The sequence below is a fragment of the Mytilus californianus genome, unplaced genomic scaffold (genome assembly GCF_021869535.1).
Source record: "Mytilus californianus isolate M0D057914Y unplaced genomic scaffold, xbMytCali1.0.p SCAF_14, whole genome shotgun sequence".
In the NCBI taxonomy this organism is placed as follows: domain Eukaryota; kingdom Metazoa; phylum Mollusca; class Bivalvia; order Mytilida; family Mytilidae; genus Mytilus; species Mytilus californianus.
Window position 1 is genome coordinate 29,119,912 of NW_026262626.1, and position 13,931 is coordinate 29,133,842.

A 13,931-nucleotide genomic window follows, 5' to 3' on the forward strand; every position below is an offset into this window, starting at 1 on the left:
TAAGCAGTTTTAGTAAAGCTTGGGCAATGCCGAAATATAACTATCGACAGGAATTAGAACCACAAGAGTTCATAACTGTTCAATAGAAATAGTTACGTTTATATCGATTAAAATTAATGTTAGTACATAATACTTAGATTAAAGACAATATTGAAAGATCTTACTCAGAATGCTTTCAGTAAAGGCCAGCATTATTTGATACGGTATGGTATTGTTTATCATTTTTTTTACTTATTTATTATTTATTGTAATGTTATTTTATAATGAAGTGCTTTTCGTGTACTGAATTTTATCATTCCACTCATCCAGATTAAAACGATGAGGGTTAAGATAAAATAATAATAAAACTATTTTAACCATCGTCACATGTTTATGTGCATGTTTTACTTTTTTAAAACGTAGTGGGATTGAGAGCATGATATATTGTGGAGACTGTCTATTGTGTGAGACCGTATGATGACCTCAAGATATTTTATTTTTCTGTGTTGTTAGGTTAATGTACCCTCGACGTATATTTCATATCTATAATGATATAAAATTTTGAATCAAGAAAGAGTTGCTGAACTTAAAATTATGTTTTCAGTACTAGTGCTTTATTTGTTGAAATCATTCATTCTTTCACTCTAATAACAGACGTTCACTGATAGACAAATTACATTTAACAACGTTATAAGTATTTTGAGAGAAAACACAGCCTAATAAAATGCACATTGAAAATAGTCCAACAGTTCCCACTGGAGAAAAACAGAAGGAGTTGGTGACATTACTTGACATGATTCCTGACTTGGAACAATTACATGGAGATGATCAAGCAATAAACAAGATCACAAAGTACTCAATCTTAATGCATGTTGGTCACTGGAAGAACAGACGATACAATAAAAAAATACACAGTACGAATTAAACAAAAAACAAAAACATTAATTGAAATTATACCAGAATAACAAAATACCAAAATTCGAGTAAATAAAAATAATACTTTTATAATATTATATAACAAAATGCTCACAATTTCCTGAATGCAAGCTATAAGTATTTCATCGATTGATAATGGTATTATTGACTTCTTTATTAACTAATGGTTTTAATTGAGACGGTCAAACTTGAAAAAAAAAACATTTATAAAAAAGAGAGGCGAAATATACAAAAGGGACATTCAAACTCATAAAAGTCGAAAATAAACTGACTAAAAAAGAAAAAGACCAAACGGCAATCAGTACACACAACGCAACATAGAAAAATAAAGACCGAGCAACACGAACCGGACCAAACACTGGGGTGATCTCAGGTGCTCTGGAAGGGTAAGCAGATCCTGTTCCATATGTGACAACCGTCGTGTTGATCCTGTAAGTACAATCCATGTGATAAGTCTAATTTGGTAGGTCACATTCGGGGAAAAGGGGACGGGATTGTAGTTACGACAATTGGAATATATCCGTCGTCATCTGTGAAATAACGGTCAACCAATTTATGATGGCGTTCGTAAAATTTACGAAGGGATAATTTCAACTTTACCACTTTGAAATCTTAGTTTAATAGCTTCCTTGTGAGCAGCAACCGAGGAAATCATGATAGGAAATGCAAGTCCTGGAATATCGTATCAACTGGGAATGTATACACGTATGCAGGCGCTGCTGGAATGTTGTTACATAGGAATGGAAAGTTCACACTTCGGAAGCTGAAATCATCTCATTGTTGTTAAGTTTTATTTCCATAAAAAAAAAAAGTAAAATAACAAAAAATACTAAACTCCAAGGAAAATTCAAAACGGAAAGTCCCTTATCAAATGGCAAAATCAAAAGCTCAAACACATCAAACAAATGGAAAACGACTGTCATATTTCTGACTTGGTACAGGCATGTCCTTATGTAGAAAATGCATGGTGGATTAAACCTGGTTTTATAGCTGATAAACCTCTCACTTTTATGAGTCGCATAGAATTCCATTATATTTACAACAATGTGTGAGCAAAACAAATAGACATAATATGTAAAAATGTAAAAAAATTGGGTACAACCGACCCTCATTGGCAAAGATGTACGTCAAGATATGAAACAGGCTTAACTGTATCTGTTGTATCTTTTATCTCAAATACACATCTTTAAATAAGGAAATGTGGTATGTGACAAAATCCAACAGAAACCAAAGGAAAAGGATACTAACAACTTCATGTTATCTTAGGGCCATAAATGATATGTAAACCCTATATCTAAAGATATGAAAGGCTCCGGGAAAACAAACTGTTAAACAATTCAAAGAATACAATTATAGTTCAATGAACGTCTATTCAACAACATCAAATTCTGAAACTAGAGGAAACTCACAACTTTTATAGACTATGGTCGATATAGATCTTGACATATTGCACAGATGCCTGTCAATTGTTGAAGATTGTATGTTGTCCTCTATATATATTTTGGTTATTTTTGTGGTGTTTTGTTGTCTCATTGAAGTATACTTCACATTTCCTTTTATTCATATCCGTTTCAAATGTTTTACTTTCAGTTTTATCTTAATCTTGATATGATTATTTTTATTAGTATAGAATTCTTGGAACAACGATCCCTTACAAGTGACGTCATGCTTTTACTGACAAAAAAATTAAGGAAGGTTTAGAATCTTTTCAGGAAACATTTTCACCCACATAAGAGCGTCCAAATGATGACCCTCATATCACCTATTTGTGAAATAGAATTTCACTGTTTAAAGGTTAAAACTAGATGTTTAACACATACACAAAGTTTCAAGGCAAATCCTTTGTGTAGCAGTACCAGGTTATTCACCATGGATAAAGTTAATTTAACGGTGATTTGGTCATAATTACAAATGAAATAATATCTGTTATTGAATTATTCCTCTTGACAGAGTTGACGAGCTGTCTCCTCCCTCAATTTTTCATCCAATAATACCATTCAGTAGGAACATATAATAATTATATACTGTTATTGGTTGTATAAACAATTCTCTAAAGCCACCTAACAATGTCAAATCTATTTTCCACACGGGGTATTGCGACATCAAATATTTTTCACATATATTCTACAGTGTAAACCACTTTTTATCTTTATATTGACGTAAACTTGGGGTTACTTTGTTTAACTAATACTGGGCAGTTCTAGATCTGACTAATATCCAATACCTTAACTCTCTATAGCTGGTCCATGGTGGAGGCGTGAGACTTATAGATTATAGCAGATTGGTTTCAAACATTGTTTCACTTTACACAAGATTCAATTTACATTTAATATTCTTGTGAACTTAACGTTATATAGAATTGGAATTAGAAAAGAATTTTAGAACTTGGGATTTAACAGGAGATGAAAGTTACAAATACCTGGTGGCTAATTGCAATAATTGTAACATATTTTTCGTCAACATCGTCAGGTAAGATATTTTAATGACAGGATGATGAAAAAATCAAACGGCCTTTTATTTAGGAATATCAAACCTGAAATGTTAATATTTTTCCTTTAGGTTGTATGTTTTGAACTGGTTTCTTATTTAAGACATTTTTGTTAATTTTAACTACGGTAACCCTAGCGGTCGGTGTATTTTTCATATTCCTTTAACGGGGTTCAAATTGTCTATTACTCAATCAAATAATATTTTTACTCATATTTCTCGCTACAAACTTAACTTTATGTAAGCATATCATTTTTATTGTGTGTTAAGTTACTTAAACGTACTAAACTACTGAAAAATTTAGGTGCAAACAAGTGCTTTTTTTTCGTTTATTTTTAGAGCGTTCATAATTAACAGTGTTCTATATAAGGGTGGTAATTGGTATTTACGGTGAAGTTTTCTTGTTAAGTCAGTGTCTATTTGACTTTTGATTTTAGGATGATCAATATGAAGAGATTTCATTACTGCAAACAAACTTTATTTTCCCACAAGTCAATAAGTATTACGAGGATTGAAACAAATCTGAACTATTTGTGTTCATTTCATTTAGAGTTATTCACAAGATTGTTCATTTTGTAATTAGTTTCAATCAATCAATTGATAAAAGATATGTATCAATAAGTACGATTTAATTACACTATTTAATCAGATTTTATTCCATTACTTCCCAGAACGGATGATTGACGACAAGATATTTGGTTTTTTTTTCCAATAACTTTTTAATAATCAGTTTTATATATAAGTTAAATTAAAAAATTCCAGATATTTACCGTTCGAAAGCAACAACAACAAAAATATATCCATATCGTCTCTTTGACATATTTCCCAAAGTATTGTGCTAATATTTTAAATAAAAAAAAATTAAACTGAATTTATGGGTTTTCTTTGGGGGGTAAAAATGCAAAACCTATTTGCAGTATCTTATCATATTTGTGCTTTTAATAAAGAAGAAGCTTTTTTTTTTGCATATTAAGATATATAAAATTGGATGAGGAAAAACACTCGATTTAATCCAAAGAGTCCATGAAAAAAATATTGCAGGGGAGGAGAGTATCAGATTGATTAGAAAAGTTTTTTTTTTTTCAAAAGTTACCATTAAGGGCTTTAATATCAAAATTAGATTGATTAAAATAAATTAGATTGAAATCGAAAAGTACAAACAAATGTAATACACAAAGTCTTTTTATGATTAAGGTAAATTAAATCCGCAAACATTGACTTTTGCTGTATAAATCATTCATTCAATTTGAGTCATATCGTTGAAGCTTATTCTTTTGGTATTAAAAGAACATCTAAATTTACAAATAGTAAGCTGTGCGTTTTCCATTTATCCATTTCGTCTTTGAAATTTCACTTCCTAAACAAAACTCAAAGATTTTGTTACAAATTGATTCGATGTTAAACAAATACTATGGCCATGTATTATGTCCTTTAATAGAAGCTGTATTCCAAATTAATTTCTCTTCGAGTATGAAAGAAAATCTTCTTGTGTGTGATTGAGGCAAATAAAAAAAAACATCCAAAGATTTAAAGGGGCACTAGCTACGAGATATATAAAAAATATACAATACGATTTTTTTTGTTCAATCATTAATGAAAGTGAAATAGTGAAATAATATATCGCTTTTAGCAGCCAGTATGGTTCAATTTTGTCAAAATAAGCTAACAAACATTGAGGATGAAGTATTCACTTACAAGTGAATACAAGTGAATAATTCGACCTCATTGAATCCGTATTCATGTGAACTTCAATTTAACCCCTTGGCTAGAGATGGATACCGCATGCATTGTGCGTGTTCAATTATTTAAAGGAAAAGAATGTCAACATTGAAAGTGAAATAAAGGTAAATCATTTGATAGACTGATTCGATCCACAAAAAATCATTCTTATACAGGTAAAAACGATGATTAACATATATTTGTAATCTATAATATGAAATTAAACAGACCTAGAAAAATCCAAATGCACGAGTCTGCTATCTATTGATATCTTTATTTATGTTTATATCGCTTGTATGGCAATCGGAGGTCTTCTGGGGTCAACTCGACAGTTAATTAGATGGTGTCTAGACTAAAATACACACGAAACGAAGCTACATATTATCGAGCCCATGCCAGGAATATTGTTTATTTTAGACTTTTTATAATTTGGATAAATGTTTTACATTGTTATAAATCAAATATGAGAATTTGAGTCAAATCGGTGAACATGAATTTGACAACTAGTGCCCCTTTAAACGATAAAAATCTTGACTTCACTTGACAAGGTAATAGCATAACAGTGGTAAATGAATTTAAAACTGAAAAGGTCAATTCGAAGCCAACAAAATCTAAATATAACCGATATAGCTAACAATCTTAAGTCGCACATATATTTTTGCTGTTCAAGTTTTTATAATTTCATTAAGGTAAAGTATTTATAATTCCAACAATTCGCTAACCACTCTTTCATTATGTAATAAATAGATTATGTATGATTGCCAATGGTAACTTTCCAACATGGGTCCAAATGAAGCGGATAAAAGCAACTATATGTTGACTTCAACAATTACCAGAACCAATTCAATAGTCAGCTATAAAAGGCCCAACATGTCAAAATGTGTAACAATTCAAACAAAAATACCAACAGCCTGATTTATGACAAAACAAAAAACGAAAACAAATATGAGAGACAGCATCCACTGACTTACAGGTTTCTGACTTGTGACAGACATATATAGAATCTGGTGGGGTTGAACATGTTTTTGAGCCCTCAACCCTCTCTAAAACCTGCGACAGTGGTATATCAGCACTACATAAGATGAAACTGAAAACAAATCGGTTGTAAATGATAACCTCGTCAGATCGAGACGAAGCAAAAAACAAGTAACATAAAATTAAAAAAAAACACATAGCACAGATCTAACAGTACTCGCAGTTACCGAACCCTAGTTCGTGCAAATAACTTCTAATAAAAAAATCAAGTTTTCCCACTCTAACGTATCAATCAGTACACATCCAATGGATGTAGTATAAAGACGTCATAAACAGATTAGTAGGACTTTATGCAATGCCAAAAATGTACATAATAGCTAGGATACCTTCAGCATAAATGCTGCAAGAGAACTTACCAATAATTATCTTAGTGCTCTAATGGAGATTACTAAAAAATGTCCTTATAATATAAAAATAAGGAGATGTGGTAAGATTGCCATTGAGACAATTATCCACAAAAGTCCAAATTAGGTTGATGTAAGTAACTATAGTCGAAAACATTTTCAAAGATTACAATAATTTGGCAATACTTATCTTTTTTAACTTCACTTTGATGTTACCGAAGTTAAGTTGGAGCCATAATTGAAAATTAACTTTTATAACCATATAATTATAAAATCAAGCGAAGTAACCTGCTATTTCGATAAGTTTTTACATATATATTTTCTCATTAATCTTGGTCGTGAATGGTCCTCTGGATAATGAAGTTTGAGTTCCGTTTTAAACCATTGATTTCGAACCTCCTCCGTGTACCTGTTATTTTCAGACAGTACCTTCATAATATTTTGATGGTTTGTTCGCTTAATAATAAATTTAAACCTCTACAGTAAAACAACGTTTAGTGTTTATTCATAACTTAAGGTACATACAGTCATTCGTCAAAAAGAAGATGCACTTAACACAATTCAATGGAAAGTAAAACATTTAAACAGTTCTAATTTTTCCGAAGTGGAAATGTCACTCTTATATTTGACAAAATTAACACTCTGAACATGTTGTTAAACATGATCAAAAGTACCGTTTTCAATTAAAATCAATTTGCTGTTGTTTCCTGCTTCTGTAGAAACATAACAACACGGATATTGTATTGGTGAATGTTACAGTGATAAAGCTAGGAAATCATTAAAAAATTTTGAAATATTTCTCCCTCGTGCAAAGCTCCGATTCCTCGTCCGGGATTGGATATTTTGTTCATCGTTTTTGGTTACATTTTTTGGATTTCCAATTATAAAGCCTCGAGCGCCCCTATGATCTAAATGAATTTAAATAGCGCCATTTAATGTTATTATAACACGGTTGCATTATTAATATCGACAAATAAAATATTTACTTGCTATTTTAAACAATCATGTCTGACTTTATATTGTAATATACAGCAGAAAAGCATTTAGTATATGATTCTTCCTTTTGTTTTATATTATAATTTGACATATTGAATATCGAGCCAAAGCTGTCAATGATACCAATATATTGATTCAGCTTACATCTTGAAATTACGTCAAGATGTCATAGAACGCTCATTTTAGTTCGATAATTATTTGGTAAAAACGAGCAAATGATCTATTCTACTTAGCAAGATGATGTCTATTTGGCTAATTAGCTCGCAAATTGAGTAGTGATTTCAAACCTTTACCGTCAGGTGGAAATTATGTCATTCAATTATCATTCCATTGACTTTGAATATTCAGTTGTTCTGCTAATTTAATATTGTTCAAAATTAAGCGTCTCTTCAATATCTTTATTAGATATCTAATGTTAAACTATGACCATGATACTATTATTTATTATCCCACTTGTGAAAGTGTTTAAACAAATTTTGGCTTTTAGAAGGATTATAGTCATTCTTGTGTAGAAGAACCTTGTTTTCCCATTTATTCCGTAGTATAAATATATTTTGTTTACATTATTGGCACATAATCTCTATACGACGAGGTTTTTTTTAACGACCTTGACTACCCATGAGGGTCTTGCAACGGTCGGTACCTCTATACAAAGAGCTCATTAATAAAAATCAACTTCACTAATCTATCCAGTAGCAATCCTGTTCTGAAGGCGGGGGTATCTGTGATCACTAAGTCTGGATCACTTTAGTATATCTTAAAATTTGAATAGAAAGATTCTTTCAAAAAAGATGAGTATGATATTATAAAACAAATGCAATTTGTTCACGGACAAAAAATATAAATTTAGGAAAAGGAGACATGAAAAAAGTAAAAAACCAAAAATACCGAACTCCAAGGAAAATTCAAAACGGAAAGTCCTTTAATTACGTGTAATATTGTTCTTTTATTTGTCTTTGTAAATGATTACCCATTACTGTAAAGTCCATTTTTGGTTATATCCTTTTGGTGTGGCTCGGTACTTATACATCCCGCCATTGTGTTATTGTGATATGATCATTTTTGTATTCTTGTCTTTCATTTTTGCTTATGTGCTTTGTCTATATGCCATTTTATTTTTTTCTTTGTTGACAGACTTGTTTGTTTTTATAGTGATTGAGATTATAAAAGAATATTGATTGCTGTACCCCTATTTTTGACATTTTTACCTATTATGTCTGTTTGTTTTGTTCACACATTGTTGTCAATATAATGGAATTTTATGCGACTGTCATACAAGTGAGAGGTTTAGCTAGCTATAAAACCAGGTTTAATCCACCATTTTCTACATAAGGAAATGCCTGTACCAAGTCAGAAATATGACAGTCGTTCTCCATTCGTTTGGTGTGTTTGAGCTTTTGATTTTGCCATTTGATAAGAGAATTTCCGTTTTGAATTTTCCTTGGAGTTAAGTATTTTTATTATTTTACTTTTTCTTTTATCAAATGGCAAAATCAAATATGAAAGATACCTTGATCACGGCGTTGAGCGTACCTAATGAAGGTAAATCTAGAAAAGCCCTTGAGACGCATGAAATGTATTTAATTTTGTTTTCATTTATTGTCTAAGCTGTATTTGGAAAAAAAAATCTGAAATTTGGGTCCTCAATGCTTTTAAACTTCGTACTTTATTTGGGCTTTAAACTTTTTATTCGAGTGTCACCGGTGAGTCTTTTGTAGACAAAACGCGCGTCTGGCGTACAAACTTATAATCCTGCTAGCTTTGATGAGTACACTATAGGAGGCGGGAGTATCCGTGATCACTTAGTCTAGATCACCTTATTATAGTTTTATATTTGTATAGTAAGATTTTATCTAAAACCAGGAGAATGATATAATAAAACAAAGACAATTTGTAACACTTAACTAAAGGAGACATTACAATGACTCAGAACGTTTCCTTTGTTTTATTTTGGCAAGATATATAATGACCATTAAAGAGTAAGCTTTGTTCTCCTACATACCTGAACTATAACAATTGTTCTAACAGGAGCTACTTATCCTCATGAGCACCTGCATTTATCCGCAGGCTTTTAGTGAGGTCAGTGTTGTTTTTGTTTTGTTTGTAAAGTTTGCCTGGAAAATTTGCAACCATAGTTCTTTCTTAATTGACAAAACTATCAATTTATAATCTTTTAGATTCCAATCCATTTCAGTATAAATTTATAAACATTTATTCTTTCTTTTTTGAAACACTGAGCAGTATTTGAAGTTTTTTCATCCTAACTATTGAATGGAACAATATCTCTATCCAAGGAAGCAAACACATTACCTATTAAAGAAATTGTTCTAAAAAAAGAGATATTATCATGTAAATCAGAGCTCTGCATGTTAATACTAACTATCATTCCAGCTAACAAAAGAATTTTTAAATAGAAACAGTAGCATCATAAGTTACCATGTTGTTTTCTGGAAGTGTGACGGTTAATGACTATAATTTTATCTTGAAAAATATGACGTATGATATTTCATTAAAAAAATCACTTGAGAGAGGATTCTTCTAAAACAAAGTGTAAGGGATATGCTAATAATAAACATAGAAAATCGATTGATTGAATATTTGATATTTGGAAAATAAACATATTGTTTAGTGTAGTCTCACGACTTTTAGATTGAAATAAAAACAATAAACTATATTTTATGATGCATTTCTCCGATTATTGCCGGCATTTGCTAAAAATTGAAACTTGAAAATTTTAAATTTTATTAGTGTTATAAGCAATATAAACATTCATGTTACCTTCTTTCTTCGTGTTGTATATGCATAATTTATAAGTACTTCATATGAGAACTTGTGACGTCATCAGTTTATTTTTGGCTGTAAAAAACTGATGTTATTAGAACTTATTTTAGAACATATTTACGTCTCATATTAATTATGAAAGACAATTGAAACAACACAAAAAGAATGAAGATTTACAACGACATCACTTCCCCTACCCAAAAGGATAAAAAAGTAATAAAAAAACGTTAAAAACATATTAAGTGATATATTTATAAAACATTTACCTGCCAACTCATCTGATTTGATATCATTTTTATGGATTTTTAAATGTATTTTTTAATCATTTATCAAAAATTAATGTGTAAACTGATGCATATTACTTTTTCAACGAGTCAAAGATCTGCATAGAATTACGATAGTATCATCAAAATATTTAACAAAACATGATGATCAATATATATTTTACTTTATTGGGGAAGAGATATCAACATGTCTTAAACGTGTTTATCAAAGTATTTTTTTATATGACACATCCAACATCTTTTACGAACTTCTGTTCTACATTCTCATGTTTATTCTGATGTGATATGTACTAACCAGAGATCAAATTTCTCTGCTTTTACCCTTTCAACTCATGATAGAAAACGAAACCAAAACTTATGGAATAAAACACCGTCCTTTACAAAAAGTTAGGAACCAACTAATTGACCTTCAGACTGATCCTTATTAAAATTGATGATGAAGAAAAGCGAAGTGTCAATAGACACTTTATTTTTGAATCCTCATGATCCGATTGCTAGACAATGTAGCAATGTAATTTCACCATATAATAGAATAACATAGTGATTATCTTGTCGCAATAACGACGACCGGGGTTAAATAGAAATACAATTGAGTAACAAAACTATACAATGTAAGTAATAGCTGTTCTATCTTGTCAGAGATATAAAAATCACTTTAATGCAAATCAACCATTTATATCCTATTACTACGCCAATCAAATCAGCAATATTTTTATTACCACATTGGCTAACGGAAGAGCAGAGGGCTCTGTGACAACGGAAACAAAGCAATTTAGATTGTAATTTTGCTCGTCAAAACTGATTGAAACGTGGAAAAATTGCCGGAAGAATAAATGAATTAGGTCTTAACCTCCTCTTCAATGACAATCAAGTCAGAAATTTAATAAAACAGTTGGTATATTATAACACCAGTAAATGTTTACACCATTTAATTTCATAGCAGACATTGGTCCGTTGTTACTTATTAGCTTAATTCCTTATGGACAGAAAGTAAATATGACAAAACTTTCGTTTTATTTCAATTTTTTATTTAGATTCTCTTATGTTGCATTTCGAACATTAATTCATTTATCATCGCAATATTCGAAATCAAATAGTAAAAAAAAAATTTGTAATCGGATTTAAACTGCCAATACCAACACGACCGATGCCACTTGCAGAGCAAGTAATGCTGGACAACCAGACTTCTTTTGTATGATGGAGGCAAAAATGAAAAGCCACATATAAATTGGATACCATGAACATGAAAACAAATTAACATAACACTAAAAGGAAAGACAAAATCTCATGACAATGTACATGTCAATTGTTGGCATTGGAACATTGAAATCCTATTGCCAGTTTTATTTAATTGTATCAATGGTCCCGTTCAGTGGAAATCTAAGGTTTGTATTCACTTTTAAATTCTATTACATTAAATTAAAAGATTTAATACTGGTTTGTTAAACAGTTAAATCCACACAAAGAGGTTAATCAGTTTTTCTAGATTTTCCGAAACAAATAAAATCAGTTTTGCTTTCGAACTTTATCAAACCAATCAGAAACCGAACCCATTTTAAAGGCAACAAATGACCTTATATATCTAATGACAGATTATTATTTTTCCTTAAAAATATTCATCTTAATGGTAAATAATGAATCCTTATATAACCAAGACGTTTAAACATATCGTAAATCTATGTCTAAGATGACACATATCCAAAATGCCTAGACCAATAACACATGAACTCTAATGACTGATGTAATTTTTTCGTTGTGGTAATTGTGCAAACACGATTCATATACCAACAAAGTGTGTAGTAAAATTAGAAATGAAACAGTATTACTTATTATTATATTTATAATTCAGGAGTCAAATTTAACTACGAGCTGTTCTGGAAAGGTAAAGTATTCTGGTCACCTGTTCATTCAGAGGTGACAGTCTGCACTGTACACGTTTATGTTGCATTTCGATTCATGAAAAAAAGCAAACCCTTATTCATTTAATTCACTCACCACCTTCAAGCGGCGCAGAAAAGCAAATACAAAAAAAACGTATATATGTTTATGTAACAATATTATTGATACGATTTCATCCTAAGTCTGCAGGTGTGCCATCATTTTGTTACTTGCTTAAAAGTCGTGAATAATGATTTTATTTTATCTGGTAGTGTAAATGCGTATTTTATTATCTATTTCTTTGAAATAATTTACGGACAATATGATGTCCATTAAAGGTGAAAGACTTGATCAAGATATTGCCTTACTTCCGGGTGAGTATATGCGCATTAAGGTATTTGAGTCGTTTGTAAATACTTTTTTCTGGGCCTTTTATACAAGAAATGAATATCATAATGACCGCAACTGTTAGTTTTTCATTGTTAATGCGACTAAAAATTTAGATTATGTTACACTATTAATGTCCCATATGCTTTGTAAATATTTGTTGATAGCAATCAGCAGAAATAAGATGACAGAGAGAGAGTCATTTACAGAACGACTTAAAGCGATTCAGTGATACTGACCTGTGAGCATACTAATTAAGTGAATCTCGTTCAAAAAAAGGAAAACTGTTGTTTTTGTTCAATATTTCATTGAAATTGCCTTTTGCAATACATTTTAAAAACGAAGAAAACACTTTCGATTAGAAAAATTTAATTTATTCATGCATTTACTTTTCGTAAAAGATTTCAAAAAGACAATGGTGTAGTCAATACACTTTTTTATAAATTTAACCATAACAAACCATTCAAATTAAATATTTTTAGCATTTGTATATATGTTAGTTGTTCACATGGTTGAAATGTCACTTGATCTCAGCTATATTTTCCCGGCAACGCATTCATGTCCGCTTCTGCATATAGCATATAACGCATTATATTTATATATTGAACTTCCCAGGCACTATTCATACTTTGTATTATGCTTGCATATGGACATATGTATTTATGAATGTTGAACAGTTTATCAATATATACCGAACATTTATTTTATTTTATGGGATATAACATTGAAAATTGAATTAAAAGAAGAAATAGGAAAAAGGAACCAAAGAACATTTCTAAAAATCACTTATTTCTTACATTTTGGGGTAAATAAAAAACAATTCCATCAATGATGTTCTTAATTTCAAAGTTCTAATTGTTTTATCAAAATCTTTAATAAAAATAAATAGATATTAATAATAATGATAATAATAATAATAATAATAATAATAATAATAATAATAAACAAAACATGGTTCGTCGGCTTCATCAATTCTAAATTTCAAAAGCTTTTTATTTATATTGAATTTGAATGAAATGAGGATTGTGAAATGTGATATTGAGTCAGCAATCATCCTACACAAAACAATAAACAGACATCTAGGTGTCAAAATATCGTCTTCAAT

General features: G+C 30.3%; 2 protein-coding genes across 3 annotated transcripts in view; one reads left to right on the forward strand and one right to left on the reverse strand.

Annotated features, from left to right (window-relative positions):
- The window catches only part of LOC127724703 (E3 ubiquitin-protein ligase parkin-like), a 558,693-nt gene that overhangs the window by 275,654 nt on the left and 269,108 nt on the right, over positions 1 to 13,931 (reverse strand). The gene's annotated exons all lie outside the window — the stretch shown is intronic.
- The window catches only part of LOC127724750 (uncharacterized), a 35,856-nt gene continuing 24,906 nt past the window's right edge, over positions 2,982 to 13,931 (forward strand). Inside the window, exons 1-2 of one of the 2 annotated variants that reach the window (XM_052231847.1) lie at positions 2,982 to 3,384; positions 12,778 to 12,813. In XM_052231847.1, coding sequence (XP_052087807.1) covers positions 3,318 to 3,384; positions 12,778 to 12,813 — 103 coding nt within the window. In that variant the 5' untranslated portion in view covers positions 2,982 to 3,317. The remainder of the gene's footprint in view (positions 3,385 to 12,777; positions 12,814 to 13,931) is intronic. The other variant, XM_052231848.1, reaches the window with a different exon arrangement.